Below are 19,980 nucleotides of genomic sequence, written 5' to 3' on the forward strand. Positions count from 1 at the left end.
CTGCGATGTGCCTCTGTACTCTATCCACTGCTCTCTGACCACTAGGAAACCGCGACAACCTGGACTGCATCTCTCTGTAAGTTTGGGAGGAGAACTTCTCTCCTTGTTTCGCCTTTTTCTGTGTGTCTTTTCGAGCTTTCTGTGGCGCTTGTTGGGGTTTTGGAGAGTTGGCCAAAACCGAACCGTGAGCTGCTGTGCGCGAAGATGCACCACACTCCACGCGTCTTGACAAGCGCTGAGGACGATCATACTTCTGTCTCCTTTGTTAAAATGCGTTTCCCCCCCACACACACACATCTGCCTCTGAAATGGTCAGATTATTGGCGCAAAAGTAAAAAAGTAGTTTCTAGCTCCGAACATAGTTAGAGGGGGGGAAAGTGGCAACTTATTCTTCAGTTTTTCCCGTCGCTGTTTTGCAGGTTTGCTGTTTTTTCCACTACCTTTCGTTCCTGAGATGGCACCCTCTACGCACTGACTGGGAAGTTACCAGACTCAAGAAAAAAAATCTGACTTACAGGTTGAAACGCGTCTCTCTGTAGCCTTCTTTTTTTTTTAATGCACTGTCACTGTCTGCTTAATTTGAAGACTATATGAGGTGGTAGTTTAAGTCTAAAATATGCCCCTTCTGCTGCTCACTTTTTAGTTATAATCTGACAAGGTAATTTAAGTGGAGAAAATGATTTTCCCTTATGAAAAAGCAAGGTCTCTCCCACCAAAGGATTTTTAGACACTGTAATCAAATATGCTAATGCCAAGGTGTTAAATTAGATCCTTTTTTTGGGGGGTAAAAGTATTTCTCCCCCCAGAGAGCTGTTAAGTTCTTGCTGTGTCTGGGCATGCCCTGCAATAACTGCGTCAGTCAAGGAAGGTCAGGAGATTCATGGTCTCTCACATTGTTTTTGAAATGTTTGAAAAAGTGAGTGTCTACTTTGTTGCTTTGGAGCAATAGCAAAACAGAAATAACGAGTTGTTGGCATCACCCTGAATGCATCTTTATTCTCTTGCTGCAGTTACAGTGTTTATCTTTATTCATTTTTCTTCTATAATTGCCTTGTGATCAGGAGTTGCATCCAGGCGGTGTGGGCAGGCGGAGGATCGTAATTGGCCAAAGATGAAAACATGAAACGAGCTCTTCGCTTTGTTTGTGCCTATACTACAGTGACAGTGAGTTTCCATCTTTTTGAGTCAAAGGCATGTGTATGGTAGCAACATGGGAGACATGTCAGTCCTGCGGCTCAGTGCGATGCTGTGCTCATTTTGTTCACGCTGTTGTGGGATGAAAGGCAATGAGAGAGAGGTGTAGGAGACATGGGTTAAGGACAGTGGCGCTGGAGAAAGATGATTTTGTTCTTTTTATGGTGTGATAGGCATGAGATGGATTTGTGTCAACACTAAGGAATCATCCAAAGCTCTAGAAAAAAAGGTAAATAAAACTGGATTGAAATGCAGACCTTTGAATCAGAGATGTTTTCACTCTGGGCTGTATCACTCCGCCTTTTCAATCCACACCTGGTTTCGGTAAATGAATAAGATCTCGTTTCGCGGCGATGACCTTTTTCGACTTGTTTCTTTTATTTATTTATTTCCCACTTTGACCATCTTGACTGCAAGATACTGTACAACCCGCTAGAAACCTCCCCCCAACCTCTTTCAGCCATGGCTCCTCTTACTAAAAGCTCCCTGACAGAACAACAGTGTGTGTGTGTGTGTGACCAAGCACGTGCCAACAGAGACTAGTTGTTTCATCACACATCTATATTTAATGCCCCTATCTAAGATATCATGTTATGTTTTGATGGCTATTCTCAATGGGGTAATGTTCGCCATTTAAAAGTGGTCCAAGACAAGCTTTTGAGTTAAGCTGGTCTCTTTGATATCCATTGAGACCAACTTTGACACATGTAGTCACTGGTTATCACTGATCATGTTGGAGAGCTCTTGGTCAGGAATCCAAAACAGATGGTGGCCTACTTCTTTCTTAGTTTTTAACCTTTCTCTGATTAAATAGTGGTGTTGTTCTGTACATAGATGACGCAGCATGGTTAAGGGTTATTTACAGCATTGCGCGAATTGCTGACTGTTAGCATTTCTGCTGGTGGAGGAGAGAAGTCCCGCAGAGCACATAATTGGAAACTTGCAGCCTACCATGGTTAATTAGAGATTAACGCTCTGGGCCTGACTTTCCACCTGGCGCAACAACAGGGCTGCTCAAGACAAAGTTGGTATCTTGTGTACAAACAACGGTGCGCTAGATCTTTAACAAGTAGCCTAAAGCTAGCTCACTACGCCTCTCCTCGGCGGAGAGGGTTAGTGAGCTACAAGCAGCGTGGACCATGACAAGTGCTCGCTGCTTCCCCCTCTCCTCTTACATTAACATCGTGGGTAGTCTTGTGCATATTATTAAGCTTTTGCCGGACAAGCTACACATTATTTATACTACTGTGAGTTAAACACTGCCCATTTCCTGAGAGAAAGAGAGAATGAATTGATTGGTCCCACTCTAGCGCTAGTATTAAAGAGTGCGAGGCAAACTCTATGCTACAGAAACGTGATTAAACACCGCCACCCACAGTTGCGGAAAAATATTCCAGTCTGGTACAGTCTGTAGGAGGAAAAGCTTGGGGAGGGGCCACTGCTCGCCATGTGTGTATCCAACCCACTTACTGCACCAGTTGTGAAGCTGAAGATTGCAAACGACCTGTATTTAGAAACCCAATTCAGGCCCCTTTGTGTCATAATTGTTTTTTTTAATGAGAAAATCAACAGGAACTCAACTATTTGGATCAAAGAAATCTTGGGCAAGACCAGGATTAAACTACTAAAGCAAATCATATCTTCTGAGGGCCATACCTTTGCTCTGCCTGATCCCGTCCGATCTCGGTAGCAAATCAGGGAAGGCCTCGCTTCCATCAGTCAGCCACAGGGCAGCTATGGCTACAACAGTAGCTTACCCACCGAGTGTGGCGTGAATTAATGAATAATGATGACAGTGTAGCGCTTTGAGAAACTGGCTTATACAGGTTTGTAAAGCGCAATACAAGTGCAAGCCATTATAATGATCATCAGAATCTCAGCCTATGTTGAAAAAGCACATGAATCTTCTTACAGCATTGGACTAAATGTGTGTCATGTTTTGTTTTTGTTGATAGTGTGAGGGATTAGCGGCTGCAACGTCGTCTTAAAATAGCATCAAATACAGCGAGCATCATCATCTTCCTGTATTACCTTCTGTCTCCAGGGACCACGGTGAACTATAGCAATACTGGTTTTGCCAATAAGGATGCATCTTCCTGGCATCCTGACTTTTAATTTCCTTTTACGTTGCATAAAGGGTCACTGAATGTGTAATGAAGCCAGAGCAGATGTGCTTCTGTTGGTCTAAAGGACTAGTTTTGCAAAGCTTCCACCATGTGTTGCTTTTCAGGCTTGGATGAATAGTTTTCAATAAAGCATCTACATTTATTGTTAAATAAAAGTATCTAATTTCATTTTTTCTGAAGAGTATTGCCATTGTGTGGGCTATATGTTAAAGAAAAACAGCAACAACAAAAAAAGACATATGAAGGGCATTTTATAATGTGTTTGCAGAGGTCTAAGGTAAACATAATGCATAAGAAGAGAGCGGACATTACAATACAGTCACTAGATAATTACAGTCTATTGATTGTATTGTTATTAAACGCAATGGCCTGTTTCATGTTTACTGTTTTTGGTACAGTTGAATACTACTACAGTATGTCCAAAAAAACAAACAAATGGCATGCTATTATTGGTTCATTTATCTCTTCTATTTATTATTGGAAAAGACTGGGTGTTTCATGTGTATTTTTGGCTAGTCATTTCCCCTGATGCTCAGAGCTGGCCTCATGACATAAATGTTTGATGATCCTCTCTGTTTTATAGTAATGTTGCATCGCATCTCGTGTGAGTCTGTGTGCTTGACTCGCTTAATGCATTCTCTGCCCATTCCTTCAGTAAAAATAACACTGACAGCAAATCAACACAGCATGCAGAACATCACTGAGCGCTAATATGTCTCATGATTTATTGACTTGTTGACTAAAAGTGTATTTTATTTGTTCTGTTTTGCAGTTTAACTTTGGACGGGAGACGTTTGGGAAAAATAGTGAATATTGCTTATTGGACACTCCTTATCTTTGGTCACCAGCGGTTACGAGAAAGAAGTGAACTTCACATCTAACCTCAGCACTTTGTAAGTATTTTTGTTTTATTTGAGTTGACAGAAAGAAAACGAAGTGACGTCTATTATCAAGTATTCTCTATATAGTTTTACATTTGGTAAGCAATGGTGCAGTGTTTCTAATATTGTATCAGGTTTAGCATTATTTTGCTGCTACATGGACTTGAAACATCCTCCAGTGAGCAGCAGCTCCTAAACCACATATAACATTTGCAGTCCTCAGGTTAGCTGACCTCCGGGTAACCTTTCAGCAGAGGGAAACAGTTCATAAAGAGAAGAAAACCTGAACCTGAAAGCCCTGACAGAGATGGAAGCATTATCTCCCAGTAGGTACACCCTATTCACTCAAAAAAGACTAAAAATCACATTTCTGTCTCTTTTTATTGCACAATTATTACCTCTGAGTTAGTTTGTTGCAGTAACTAATGGGGCATGAAGGCTTAGCTTTGTCACAGTCGCAATATTGTAATATTGCGTCTAATGCTAATGATTACACCATGTACTGTATTTCAATAGAATATATTTTCCAATATTATGCTAAATCCTTGATATTAGCTCACACACAAAGCCACAATGTATCGCAAAATCAAGTCTTCTGTCGTCTCGGATTTACACATTTTTGTAAACATGGTTTTGCTAAATATTGCAACTGTATTTTTCAAGACTGTTATCAAACCTATAATACAGTACTAGCTATTATTTCAATTTGACCTGTAATGCAACTGAATGCAGAATAAAAAAGGCTCTAGTTGTCCCATTAGAGAAATAGCAATTCCACATGACTGACTCCACACATCAACACACATTAATATTATAAAAGAATCCCACAGAGTTAACATTTGACTATAGCAGCGGGATTTTAAGTATAATACTGTCACACTGCTCATGCTCACAGTCATGGTTTTTAAATTGTGCTACACCATTATGAAGTGTGACGTGAAAAATATATTGGAAGTCTCGGTTGAATAAATGAATCCTTGTTATAAATACAAGGCCCCACTTCAAACCGCCACCTTAATGTGGTGGAGGTGTTTGAGTGTCTGAATGATCCTGAGAGCTATGTTGTCATGGGTTTCGTGCCCCTGGTCGGGTCTCCCATGGCAAACAGGTCCTAGGTGACGGGTCAGACAAAGAGGTCGGCGGTTCTGACGCCCCTTATGAGAGACCAACAGACAGGCCCAGTTACAATTGTGAGGCTGTCCTTCTGAGGAGCCATAGGGGCTGGTGCAATGTGATAAATGCTTAACAGTGCAGCAAAGTAGCTATACATCAACCTCTACGCTTTTTTTCTCGTTCAATTCATTAAACATGTCCAGAGATGCGATTATAGGAAGCGTTACAGCCTCTTTGCTCTTGCTGGAACAATGACCCTTAAGTGATTTCCTGTTGGGGTGGTTAAGACTGAAGGAGTGAGCGAGAGCGTCTATTTTGATGCTCTCAAAAATAAGTTGAAGTATGCAGTTGGGAAGAGGCTTGTAATTCATAACCGGGACAATCTAACTGTGAGAGAACACAAAGCAGATGTGGGAGCCCAAACAACAGGCTCCCGATGACACCTGGTCAAAGAACCACTTGTTCTATTGTCCCCCCTCCCCTCCCCGTTTTGCATGTTACACTCATTATTGCGCAGAGCTTTGCACAGACTTACTAAAGCACTTTCTGGGACATAATCGTACATATTCTGTGAACGCTTTCTTAAATGCCAATCACAAGCCAGCTACACTGAGACGAGGTAAAACACAAACCATTCAACATCATAGAAACGAACGAGGACATGACATTGGCCACTCTGAACCTTTTCAACGAAACACAAAATCATTCATGCGCTTCAGAAAATATGCAGAGCTGGATTCAGATAATACAAAGGCAACGATGATACCAGCTTGTCACAAACAGCGGTGAAAGAAAATATCACTGAACAACACAATCTGTCACAATTAATTTCATAAAGTACTTGCTTCTGCTTAATTCAGAGGCCAATCATTTTTTATTGTAAGTATGACAGGTGTTCGTGGCTTTCTTCTTCATGGGATAATTATTGTTGCTTATCACCAGCAAAAAATTCCTCCTGACACACCAATGACACAGGAAGAGTATTCTATAGAACAACTGGGACTTGCTCATGGGTTTTGTACAGTATGGTTGTATAGTGAAGGTTAGGAATGTTTACCTCTTCTTGTAATGATACACTAAAAAAATCAAACCGTTGAAAATAGGGCAACTCCTTCCTTAAAATATATACCGTATAACATAGTATAACTTGTCATATGCACTTTAATGTAAATGTTTGCCAATTAAATACTCTGCAGTTTGTGCAAATGATTGGCAGCTTTGGCAGAATCCATTTGAATACTTGAAAATGCTCTCGACATAGAGTGTAAAGCAACATCACTATAATCTCATAATAACATGTGCAGTCCTGATGCAGTTAGCTGCGTGCTGTAGACAGACTGACGGACCTTCATATTGTAATGGGAGCCTTTGAGGAGCAGACTTGTATTTGGCCTCTTTTTCCAAAGCTTCTACAGCTTTACAAAGGTTTTCTTTGTAAAGCTGCAAGTCTGAGTCTGGTATTCAATGACTTAACACCAGACTCCTATTGGACCAATTAGCATTTTAATATGCCCCAAATACATTTTTATTCCTTTCCCTTTTCCTATATCAATAAAATGAAATGTGCTTTTTTGAGTGAAAAACCTTTTTTATTAGTTATTTTGGCAGTTGCACCATTAGTAGCACAGCATGTCTTGGTCCTGAATTAAATCAATCAATCAATCAAAGTTTACTTATATAGCACCTTACAACAACACAAGGAAGACCAAAGTGCTTCACAGACAGATAAAACAATATTAAAAAATCAAACTGACTTTGGTGACTATATTTTTGGGGGGTTTATACTGATTTTCTTGAAAATCAGTTTAGAAATCACATTGTCAATTTAGTGCCAGGAAGGACACAAACCGAATCTAATTGGGCTCGGACACAACAAAAGAACCTTTTGCTGATTAGTGTTGTGGCCTGTGGTGTTTGGACGTCAGCCACCCTGTGCCCTGCGCAGGGATTGATTTGCCTCTGGCCAAGGTTGAGTCTCATTTGTTTCTGTGTAAACTCAGCTGAGCCCTCATGGCATTTGTGGCGCTCACTGGAAACCTGATTAGCAAGTTGCGTGGGTGAACTTGCGTCCTCCAAGAGGCGACATTCTCATATCCCAAAATGAGTATTGATTCATGCAGTTGGATCTGTTCAGAATAGGAAACTTCTAGGATGACACTGGCAGACACAGTATTTTTTTTTTAAATATACAAAATATATGAATAGAATTTCAGTCAACTGTGTGACCTAAATTATATCTTCATGAAGATAAGTAAAATGTTGTCGGCTTGAGCTTCTTAATGATTTGAAACTGCAGTGAAGTGAAGCGTACAGTATGTGCCCTCTTTTGAACTTTGTGGCTGTTGAGACTTGATTACAAGTCTTACTTATGATTATTATTATCCCACTTCAGAGGCCTAAACAGCATGTACGATAAACAACACACAGCCTCAGTCAGAGATCTAGGAAATTCAAAACTCTGAAGTTATTAAAAACCCTATAAGCTCCCGATTCACTGGAGACAAACAAGCCTTTTATTAGGCCTCTTTGCAGGAGAAGCAACCGATGCTGCAGGCAATAGTGAACTTCCAAAAGAAAGCAAAGCAAAAGTTGTTGCATGTGTCATCTTTCTCTGAAACAAATATCCTTTTCTTATAGACCAGTGTGCGTGTCCAGTCCACTGATGACAGGCCTGCTCCTGCTGTAATTACCAGGTCCATTTTAGGGTCAATGTGTCTCATGTGCAGACAGCAGCAAGGCTGAAGAGAATAGAAAATGCAATACTTGTATAGATTTTCTGACATGGTGAGTGTTTATCATTGGCTGTGTGTCTGTGTGATGGACAAAGTAATCAGTCTGAATAGTAACAGGAGCAGTTTGTGCATGCACTGCTGTAGTGCAAAGAGGTCTTAGTGGGAAGAGTCTTCAGTACTGATGAGAAAGATCGATTTGAGCGTTTCTGTCATTGCATCTGCAATGGCTCATGCCAATTGGGCTGCACCATACAAACAGGAAATTAGGTGCTGTGATATAGTGACGGGATGAGGCAATGCACAAGATATTATACATACAAGATGTCTCTTCCCCAAATGGACAGGATGCTTTTACCCTACAAATGTTCCATAATTTACTGTACATGCTGTAAGTACTCTAGTACAAAAATACAATGTGTGTATAAAGTCCTTGTCCATTGCCTTAATGCTGGTGGTGTTTCCAGCCTTAAAGGGATATTTCAGGATTTTTGACATAGGGCCTCATTTCCTAGTTATCCAGAGTGTTGCTGATTTCTGGAGATATTTTTTTTTGTAATTCATGCAGTTCTTATATTTGAAGAGTTTCGTGGTGCTAGGTTGGTGCAAGGCTAGCGCATTTCTACGGTATCAGCACAGTGCACCTGAGGCAAATCACTTATAACGCCAGACTAACCATATAAATGTCTGTGTCAATAGAATAATTTTTGGAATATAACTGACCTTGCATCACATGAATGATCGCATTTTGAGGGACTATTTTCTAGCAGATCACTCAGCTGCCGTGTAGCTTATACAACCACAAAGCTGATAAGTAAGTAAGTGTTTTGTAGTCATTGTACAAGCGTACAACAAAATAGTGTTCAGGTGTCAGTCCTGAGCTGCTGCTGCGGCTGAGCCGCGCTGCCACTGTTAGTCAACTGGACCATGACCTTGGAGGACGGAGAAACTGTAGCTGCCCTCTGTCTCCTCTGATCATCTGAAACGGTGCACCGCCTCCTGGGCTTGTCCCCGTCTCAGAGCGTGGTGTCCTGCACTGGTCAGCTCCACCTCCTCCTTCCTCCTCCTCCTGCACAGCTCCCTCCGCAGTCTTTCACCATCTCCTTGTTTGTCCCTTTTTTTGTTTCCTGTAGCTCCTCTTGTGACGCCTTCTCTGTGCTGCAGGTGTGGGGGGCTTTTGGTGCCTCTTCAGTGTCTCAGAAGAAGATATTTGTAGATCTCAATGATAATTTGATGCTGCTCAAATAGAATAATTTTAACCATTTTGCATTTAAAATAACTACAATCGACACAGACATTTATATTGTTAGTCTGGCGTTATAAGTGATTTGCCTCAGGTGCACTGTGGAGAGTGTCAGACTGTTTTTAATGCAGACAAGCTGATATCGTAGAAATGCGCTAGCCTTGCACTAGCCTAGCACCACGAAACTCTTCAAACGTAAGAACTACATGAATTACAAAAAAATCCTCAATATCCCTTTAATTCTTCACTCTGTGTTGAATGGTAATTGACTTACTGCTTACTGCCCAATGATGTGTCCATGTGGGTGCATGCATTACCTCTGTTCTCCTGCCAGGAATACTCAGGACAGGATTATCAGACACACTCTCTTGAATGTGCTCTGGTAGTGCAGGTTGAAGGTGTGTTCTGTTACCTGCCCCGCGTGTACATGGCAAGTTGTGTTTTCAAGGGTCTCTTTTTGACCTTTACCAAGCAATTAATTCCGCATGAGAGATCCTCTGTGACGCAGATCGAGCACGGATCAGCACTGGTCGTCAGAGCACGGCTGCCTAGCAACCAGGTGCCACAGTCAGGAGGAGGGACAAGGAGGCACCAAGTTCAAGCCTTCAAATACCCATACTCTAGTTTAAGATCAGTATAGGGTTAGTTAAAATCATTGTCACCTGGTTCAGTATTTTTAGTTCTTGTAATTTCAATATGTTTTTATTGACATACAGTAAGTTTTACCGATTGTAAATATCACGTTAAAGACTTCAAAACTTCATCACATTAAAATATAGTCCATCTCTCTGTGTAGGTGTCTTTAGAAACTTTTAGAAAATGTAGCTGATCATCATAACAATATATTTTTGTTTGTTGGATGGAACAGAAAACAAACAACAAAAGTCCTGCACTTGCTCCCAGTCTTCTTCAATAGTCAGTACAGGACAGTGTGATGTGGTCAGGCAGAGCAGCCACAGGTAAATCAGAGATCAGATAAGTTTCGAGTAGCAAAGTATGAGGAAAATCACCCTCATTACAAAAGTGTTGACAGCTTTTGCAGCCTACATGTTCTTAATAATAAAAACGCATTGGTTTTATATATCGTTTTTCTGGACACTCAAAGACACTTTACAGTGCATTATTTATTCACTCCATACTTAATGGTGATGAGCTTCTATTAGCCGCAGCTGCCCTTGGGTAGACTGATGGAAGCGAGGCTGTTAATCTGTGCCATCGGCCCCTCCGACCACCACCAACCACTCACTCACACTATATTCTCCCAGGCTTCCGGGTGTTTCCTAACGGTCTCCCATCCAAGAACCGACCAGGCCCTGCTTAGTTTCCGAGGTCTGACGGGATCGGGCAGAGCAAAGGTGGTGTGGTTTTGGAAAAGTGCTGCAGAGAACACAATGCAGCCTCTTAATAACATAAAAATGTAAAAAATGATGCCACCTTTACAGGGCCAGAACTCTGTTGGTTTTCAAGGTTGCGCCAGAAAAATGTGCTTTTCTCTGGGTAAAAGAAAAGCACATTAGGCTTTGTTTATAAAACTCTTTTTATATTTAGGTGCAATATCAAATCAATTATCTCAGCAATTTATTTCTTGAATATTTTGATTTTAAAAAGTGAATTGGCATTTTTCAGAATCAATATTTTCTTTCACCCTATGTTTTGTTGTCTTTTTAGTTTCAAAACTCATTAACTGCAATTCATTTTAGTTATGTTCACTTTTTGCATTTCCCAGAGTTTCTTTTCTCTTCATTACACTTCGTAACATACATAATCTAATTTCATATTGATCGAAGTCCCAGATACCCCTTGCAAATGAAACAACATATTTGAAATATTACAAACCACAGAAGCACAAAATGAGTTGAGCTGAGGTTATATTGACTTTCCCTCGCGGCAGGAGAGAAAGTACACAACTCAAATACAGACATTCATCTGCAGCGCCTAATCCCCTCTGCGGCCTCAACGTGCCAATATGACTGTTCATTACACATTATAATCCACTTGTATTAGGCGGCCACACAATGTTTGCCACACAGATCCCAGTTGAACCTATGTCATATAAATTTAGCTTTTAAACACGTGTGATTAGGATTTATTTTTTTACCCCAAATATGGAAAGCTTCATTTTGACCATGTCTTTTTATCATCATTTATATTGCAAAGCACTTTAAGCCGTTGGTCATGTCGTCACCCCATCTCATTAGCGGTTGCCTGTGGTAACAGTTTTAAATTCCCGTGGAGGGTAATTGGGTGCAGACAGAGATGCATCTCTTAATAACTATAAGCTGTGTGTCACGTCATTCCATTTCTCATGGATCACAGTTTCCCCAGACAACATGTGCCTGGCATTTTAGCCTGCATTGTATTCAACTCGACATATTTTCATTCAGGCATAATGAGAACATGAATAATGCATGAAAATGAATACGCTGTGTTTGTAATTGTAATGGATACGACAACAAACATCTTCATAACACGTGGAGTAACTTTTTCATTATGACACCTGTTATTGGGTATTAGACTGAAAATTTACTTTTTGTTCCAAAATAAAATGGACAAGAGAGTAGTTAAGAGAGTAGACAAGGGGTCTGAGTTCAAAGTATTGTCAAGGGGTCAGAGAATATCCAATATTGCAGCTTTTGTGATGCATGTGGTGATTAGGCTGTCTCGTGTTCTTACTGAAAATATGACTAAAATCTATCCAGCCAATTAGCCAAAAGCTCACTAAAATGAGCCAGATTGTCATAGGTCGGTGCCTGATTACTGTGTTAATACAGTGGAACAGGCTATTCTGCCTGCCTAAAAAAACATTTTTTTTTTATGTTTTGTTGACCTGAAGCCATGCTCTTGTCCTGTGCCGCTCCCCGCTCAGCTCTGATTGTGGAGGAGATAATTCTCTCATAGCGGTATGTGTTCATCGTGTCTCTGCTTGGCTTTATCTCACCACATCTCTGTAGATTCTGCATAGAATTCACACGGAACACGCCGCGTCGAGATGGCTCCCTAAGTGGAAAAACCAAACAGACACTGGCAGCCTGTGCCTCCCACAGAGTCGGCCTCCCCCAGGCCCGTTCGAGCCCCCAAGTAACAGCTCATATCATACCACCAGGCACTCTTTTCCCCCTCGGCCAAAGTGAGCTGAGTGGGTAATAAACATGATGCAAACAGACAGTTGGTTGCAGATTTTCCAGAGGAGAGACATGACAGTCCTATGAAACAAGCATGTTTCACGACATAACACAATTGCAAGTGGGGATTTTCACTCACTGCTGACTGCTAGCATTAGCCACCGTTAACCTGCCTTCATTGTTCGCCTTTAAGCCGCTTCTTTTCGCTTTCTTTGGCAGAGGCACTTCTGAATAATTTCATAAACTCCCAGCTGTGGCCGATTTGTTTAAAGTGTTCGGCTTGTGGTACTTCCCTGGCTTTCGTTTCAGTGCACCAACACATCAATAGCTTTGTTATAATAGATCAAAAATGTAAAACTACTATGCCGTGACATGCTTTTTTTAAGGTCCACTTTTGTTAAATTTTGATTGTGACACATTTAGGCTGTCATTAAGAACGCGAGATTGCATAGCTTCTTTCCCTGATGTTATGAAGAAGTACTTTGTGATACACTGCTTAGCCCTTGTGCCAGTTCCTTCTTTGCGCCGTCTTCCTGTGCCCCGCTTGAGCCCTAAGTAACAGATGGTGTAATCAGCCACCTGTCGTTCAAACGCTGTGAAATTATCCTCCTGCGCCTCATAGGTTTCACGAAATGACCACAAGTCATCACAGCCAAGGCCTTTTGTATTTTGTTTTATGTCAAGATATGCAGTTTTCCTTTATGACACCCTATTTTTAGTGAACGCGAGGGGTGCCTCCTCTGAAATGAAGTGTCAGCGGGGTGTCTGTGGAGACCCAGCTGGACCGCAGTGCTGTCGAATCAGTCATTATCCATAGTGCCCACAGCGGAGCACTGAAGCAAAACAACCGACCGGCCATTATAGACTCCACAACAAGGATGTGGTAATAGGCCTCAGAATTGTGTCTTGAACAAAAAAAGCCTACAGCAAGACATCATAATAAAGAGATGTTGTGTCTTCTTATGAATGGGTTCAAACTGAAATATTTCAAGCAATGAATCACTGAATTTTCAATGAAAGCTTTAATTCAGTTCTATGATTATAACAGCCCAATTTATCGTATGCCTGGGGTATTGTTATGCTGCATGCCATTCATACTAGCTATTGATTATGTTGTATTGCCGAAAGATCATGTGCTTGACTTCCTGCTCTTCCGTTGCCCCACAAAATAAGTCCCAAGCCTTGATATCTGGCACGGAATCTCATATAAAACTCTGCTAAATTAGGCATTCACATAGACAATAACCATAACCATTAGAATATAAGGCTGACTTTCCAATGCAATATTTTGTTTTATGTGAGCCATTTGAATATACCGACTTCCTGAATTGAACAAGTGACTTTTGTGATATGATGCTCTGGAATTTGCCACCGTCACTGCTGAGATTGAGCTTCCTTTCAACATAATTGCAAGTCTCCCGAGGTTGTTGTAAGAAGTAACTGCAGTAAAGCTCACGTTATATAACTGAGTTGGAGAAAGTCGGCCAACAGAGTAAATTCCCTTGGTGCTCGCTGCCTTGTGATGTAATGAGGGAGCATTAGTCAGGGAAACTCCACTGCCTCGGCCACTGCTCTATCCCCAGATGGTTTTACAGTATTAATCTCAGACACTTGGCACATAATCCTTTTGACAGGCACTGCCGTGTCATTCTTTCTACAGACAAACTTATAGTTTATAGTTTTAGACTTATAGTTCCCATATTCTGCTATGTTTGTGTAGTCCTGCCAATTCAGTAAGTCTCTTTCTGAAAAACTTAATCATCCCACCCAATAGGGTTGGGCGATGTTCCCATAATTGTCAGTTGACGATGTTTACAGTGAGTCGTGATGGACGGTGATATTGGGGGTGGGGGGATTGGGGCGTGTGTGCTGAGAAATAATGGTATTTTCACAGACTTTCACACGTTGTGTCTCTTGACAGGCTACTTAAAGGAATAGGCCACCGTTTTTACATACTAAAATATGTTCTTACCTCACTTTTGTCGAGTTAATATATCCCCATCTGGTCTTTGTCCGCGCGCTCTGTCACGCAAACGGAGCACATACGCAGCCTCTCCCACATGTCATATAGCTCCGAAAAAGCTCACGATAGAAGCTACCAAGCTCTTCCACGTGTTCCCTATTTAAATAAAGTTACGTGAAGTGTTTTCATGCGAAGTATATTTACACAGAAATGTAACATGTCGATTTTATAAGCAAATAAAAAGGGGAACTATATTGTGAGGCGTAATGATACGAGGAGTAAAACGTCCGCGCAGTAACTCCTAAAGGTTATTGACGGAAGTGAGCGGGGGGAAGTCTTTAGGAGTTACTGCGCGGACGTTTTACTCCTCGTATCATTACGCCTCACAATATAGTCCCCCTTTTTATTTGCTTATAAAATCGACACGTTACATTTCTGTGTAAATATACTTCGCATGAAAACACTTCACGTAACTTTATTTAAATAGGGAACACGTGGAAGAGCTTGGTAGCTTCTATCGTGAGCTTTTTTGGAGCTATAGGACATGTGGGAGAGGCTGCGTATGTGCTCCGTTTGCGTGACAGAGCGCACGGACAAAGACCAGACGGGGATATATTAACACGTCTAAAGTGAGGTAAGAACATATCTTAGTATGTAAAAACGGTGGCCTATTCCTTTAAACTAGCATACATGTGTTCAGACTGCAGGCTTTTCAATCAATCTGAACAGCCAGGACACATTTATCTGACCTTTATGTCATTGATGCGCTACAAATACCATTCATTGAATCATTTTGCTGTAAAGTAGAGAGGAGTAGAGGGAAAAGCATACGTGCACTTGTTATGATGAACTCATGAGTGAAGCTCCTGACCTCTCCCCTCTCCCTCTTTACGTTAAAGACATCGCTGCCTCTGCTCCACAAAGCTCCATAGTCCTAAAAACTCACTCTTCCTTCTCAAAATGATTCGGTTATTGATGTACTCCCTCTGTTAGTTTCCAAAAGTTTTCCATTGCCAGATCCGCAGCGCTTTTTTCTGTTCACTTCCTCAAACAGCGCTGTGCCGCCTACTGCTCATGATCGACACATTTGAGCCACATCCCGTGAAAGACCATGCAAAAAATGTATATAAAAAAAATTGGAATTGAGCATTAAGCCCTGCAGTCTGCAGTGCAACGCCTGCAACGTTTTTAGGTTCTTAGGCCTACTGAAGACCAGTGTGTGTTTTTGCCTGATTATATATGGTATGCAGCCTTGTTTTGCTGTCTGAGTTTGCCACGTTCCCATTTTTTCCCCTTGTTGTGACTGACAGACATTTTTAATTTGCCCTGCAGCATGAGCACCAGAGCATAAACCATTACCTTACGTGACATGAAGATAAATACTTCTTTTCTGTGCTTGCACAGTGTGACATGCATTTGTTTTGAAATACTGATTTCTGTTTTAATATTGTTTACAGTTTTACGATGAGCGCAGGGGAGAGGAGGTGACATGACGCACAAACCCATGTCGGTCTATTCCGCTGTGGTCACACTTCATTCATTGTTTTCAGTTTCTTGATCGCTTGTTATTTCTTTTGGCAAAAAGGTCACTGCGGTTCTCAGTTTGTCAGAGATGGGGCGTAATCAACTTTCGTATTGGGGCCTGAAATGATGTGAACGAATGAAAACATTTCTGCTTCAATGTCCCGGCAGTACAGTTTATTGTTGGCACTGGCAATGTTCATCAAAGTAGTAATTACATATCTTATTCCTCGACAGCCAGGCCTAACAATGCTACCACCAGACCCAATTAGTGCTTGGAATTTCCCCCTTGTGAGCATCTGAGAGGGGAGACTTTATCTTTGTGTGTTCAGGTCTAAGAATCGCTTCTAAAAGCCTCATTGTTCCCAAAGGAGTGACAAATCCATACCATTGCATTAGCCGGTGAGGATATAGTACTGGTTCAGTCAGTCAATCGTAGCGAGTGGGCAGCGGAGAGGGGCTTTTCATTGAGGACGGATACACGCTGGACTGTACAGCTTGGCGCGCAGAGGTGTTATTGTATGCTATCTGCTCCCGGCGCCTAAACATAGTGCCGACAGGGGGATTAAGGCGTGATTGGACATCTGTGTTCTGTTATTTATGGAGAAGAGGAGGAGATGAGCTGCGCTTTTTTTATTTCGAGTAACACGTTTTATTCACAGTTGCTTGTCGACAGCCAAGCAAGCGCTTTGTTCATTTGATACCTTTTTTTTTGTTTTTTATGGAACATTCGGAGTCTAGATTTCTCACACGAAGTTCACACTTCTCCAATAATAATATCATTCTCCTCTTTTTAGCAGCTTTTCCTTTCACCAGCACATGTTTTATCACCAAGCCAAGGAGCAGAGACAGCGTGGTGTGTTTGCTGCCGTCTCATGGTGCCGTTAGCTTGTTTTTAGCTTTGTGATTCTTGCCTTCAGGTAGAACAACCTGTCCTCACCCACACTCTTGGATGGGCTTTGATTTTCTGTTTACCACACATACAGAGATGCAAAAACATTGGCAGTGTTCGGAGGAACACTGTGTCAAAGTAACATTTTAAGGATGTTTGAACTGGTATGTAATGAAATGTCTAAGGATCAGTATGATGTAAGTGTGTTGTACAAGAGTGAACTAGTTAGAGCTACAAAAGGTTCTGTTTTGGAAAGGGACACGGAATATAAATTGTCATGTTTGATTGTAGATGTGCCAACTACATCGCTTCTTTTACAGCCATATGTTTTCTTTTATCCTCAAGGGGTCTCAATTTGCTCCAGCCTTTGGTCTCAAGTAGGACTGTGCAATAATGAAAATTAAAGATCAATCACAATCTCAATCACCACGTCTATTGTCAATCCTGTGTTTGTAAGAGCACATGGCTTGTTATTAGAAGGAGGAAGTCTTTGGTCCTTAAGTTTAAAGCATTGAAAAAAACAATTGAATTAAATGAACAAACAATGGACATATACAGTATATCAGGATTCTGAAGTTTAACACTACAGTTTCAAGTTTTATGGTGGACTTTTTTCTGGCAACATCGTAAACTCCTTGGTCAAATATTTTCCAAGCTGGAAGAAACTCTTATTGCCTGGCAATTTGCTTTGCTGAAGATGTGAAAAAGTGTAATTGGAAGATTATGACCTGGCATCAGGTCCTACTTTACCAAAAGACAGGCGGCACTTTTGTTTCAGCATCAAATTAGAAGCATGTTTGTGCCACTTTCCGATGTACATTACTGTACTGCATTTGATTCATGCGTAATAGCAATGAGTCTGTCTAGTGTCATCCCATATTATTACTGAGGCATTTCATCAAATTTGAAGCCAGTCAAATCTATCTCAGATGTGATTCTGCTCCTTGGAACCTTTGTGTGTTGAAGGGGAGTGCAGTGTGAGGCGTCGCGTAATGCGCGTTAGGTTCAGATTATTTTGTTGTTGTTTTTAATGTCTGTGCATTTTATGAATGTTACCAAAAGCTATATTTATTTTGTATTCAAGACACTTTAAATGTAATCCCAAATCAAGACTGATGAACATGAAGAGACGTATAAAATTGAAATAGTCACATTTACATAGCTCCTTTCTACCTGCTTTAGGCACTCAAAACACTTTACATCATGGGACCACTCACTCATTCACACTGGAGGCAAGATGGGTGAAGTGTCTTGCCCAAGGACACAACGACGGTGTGTACCTGGGGATTTGAACCACCAACCCTCCGGTAACAAGACGACTCACTTTACCATCTGCACCACTGTCGCCCCATCTGCAACACTGCTATAATCTTGTTTCCTCGCCGCATCGCCAAGCCCCCACAGCCACAGCTTTGGAAACTCATAAAGTTTCTCAGTATCCTCCAAAATGTCACCTGCTAGGCTGCGGTAAGATGCCTTGAACCAGCTCTTGACTTCCAGCATACTCTTGGTCATCAGAGGTGCTTACAATCATCAAAGGTGCTCTCAATAAGAAAGTGCCGATTGGCCTATTGGTGGTTGCTAGGTAACTGCCTCAGCATCACTCTGGCAGTCAAGAAGCTCTAGTGGGAAGATGCATAGGGAGCGACATGCAGGGGTATGTGAGGATGTGGGATGCGAAAAGAAAATGACGATGCCTATGAATAGAAACGCTGTCTGTTGTATTTACTGGCTTATTGCTGGGCTGATGGGCACACAGTGGGGCAGGCCAATATCCTTCGTAATGTTATTGCTTTTGGTCAGCATTCATTAGGCTCCAATGGCTTCATAATTCGAGCCATTGCCCGGGACAAGCATTGTTATAAGTTACAACCCCTGCGAAAGTGCAACAATTGACTGCATGAGCCTGAATACTGACTACATTCATGCTCCCTGAAACCCTTTGTCAGTGAAAGAACTCGCTGTCAACCAGCCACTCTAGTTGCACAGGCAAAGAAAAGATAAACATAATTCATTGTCATTTGGCGTAGCTTCAGCCCCGTGGGTTTGAATTCCAGCTCCAACAATTTGTCTGTCAAAAAATACTAAGTGTCTTCATTTTCCATCCTCATGGAACATTAAGAAGAAAAATGTCCTAGTTTATGGACATTGAAAATGGAAAATGTCCTAATTTATGGACATAAACAATGGACATAAACCGTCTTAAAGGAAAAAGTTGTGTTCGAAAGACCGAGAAATACATAAATCAATACAATATTCATTTTTTTTTCATTGACCCTCCAATGTCTGAGGTGTCGAGACCAAATCGAATGAGTGAGTGGGCATTTCAAGCTCCCATGACTATAAAATACAATCCAGATGATTGTAAAGGGCATCAATAATGAGAGTGCAGTGGGTGTACTTTGACCTGCATTTTTGCCCAAAGCTGCAGCACCCTTTTGATGCCTTTTGCCGGATGTTTGTTTTCAGATAGGATGTAGCTTACTAAACTATGTGTGCCTTTCCCCCTGCGGTATGCGTTCTCTGAGTGATGTCATCCTCCTCTTCCGAACAGCTCAATAATTGTTGCTGTACTACACGATGCCGATTTGCCCTGTGAGAAGAAAAACATCAATTTTGGAGCACACTGTATCTTTGTTTGCGGGTACAGTTTGTCTGTGGAGGCTTCGCTGTTAGGTCAATGATGATGGCTTGCTTTTCGTTCATCGTTACTTACTCCCACTGAATCCACAGGCTCTATTCATTAAGGCTGATCAATAGAGCCACACAGGGCGGCCATCTTTGTCAACAAGTGACCGCAAACAACCAATACAATGCAGCCAGTCCCTTTTTATAACCGTACTAGCAGCATTCACTCACTTTTTAGACACAACACTAAAACGCTGGACTATATATTATACTTGGAAAAAAGTAATGAATAAATTAATGAATTATTGATATCCTCAGATATTCAGGAAATTCCCTGTGCTCAATAAATCTCCTGTAATGCTTGTGTGTGTTCTGGAGTCTGTAACTTTGAACCTTATTGAAGGTGCACTCTATCGCCTAGATCTAAACAATGCTTCTACTCACGCAGGAAATAAGTCATTTTATCAGCACGTGAGCCTTACTGAAAGATATCATCAAGATTACACTTGCTTTCCTTCCTGCTATCTTCATCACAAATCAACCGATTCAACCATCAGAGAAGGCTCTG

At 41.4% G+C, this 19,980-nt stretch overlaps 1 protein-coding gene and 1 long non-coding RNA gene across 4 annotated transcripts in view; both read left to right on the forward strand.

Annotated features, from left to right (window-relative positions):
• Window positions 1-19,980, forward strand: part of LOC306971619 — a 159,542-nt gene that overhangs the window by 4,654 nt on the left and 134,908 nt on the right. The window lies entirely within an intron of this gene.
• The window catches only part of tp53i11b (tumor protein p53 inducible protein 11b), a 28,881-nt gene continuing 12,993 nt past the window's right edge, over window positions 4,093-19,980 (forward strand). The window contains exons 1-2 of one of the 2 annotated variants that reach the window (XM_079567950.1): window positions 4,093-4,213; window positions 4,418-4,527. In XM_079567950.1, the coding sequence (XP_079424076.1) occupies window positions 4,509-4,527 (19 nt within the window). In that variant the 5' untranslated portion in view covers window positions 4,093-4,213; window positions 4,418-4,508. The remainder of the gene's footprint in view (window positions 4,214-4,417; window positions 4,528-19,980) is intronic. The other variant, XM_079567951.1, reaches the window with a different exon arrangement.

This window comes from Gobius niger, assembly GCF_951799975.1.
Source record: "Gobius niger genome assembly, chromosome: 12".
NCBI classification, from domain to species: domain Eukaryota; kingdom Metazoa; phylum Chordata; class Actinopteri; order Gobiiformes; family Gobiidae; genus Gobius; species Gobius niger.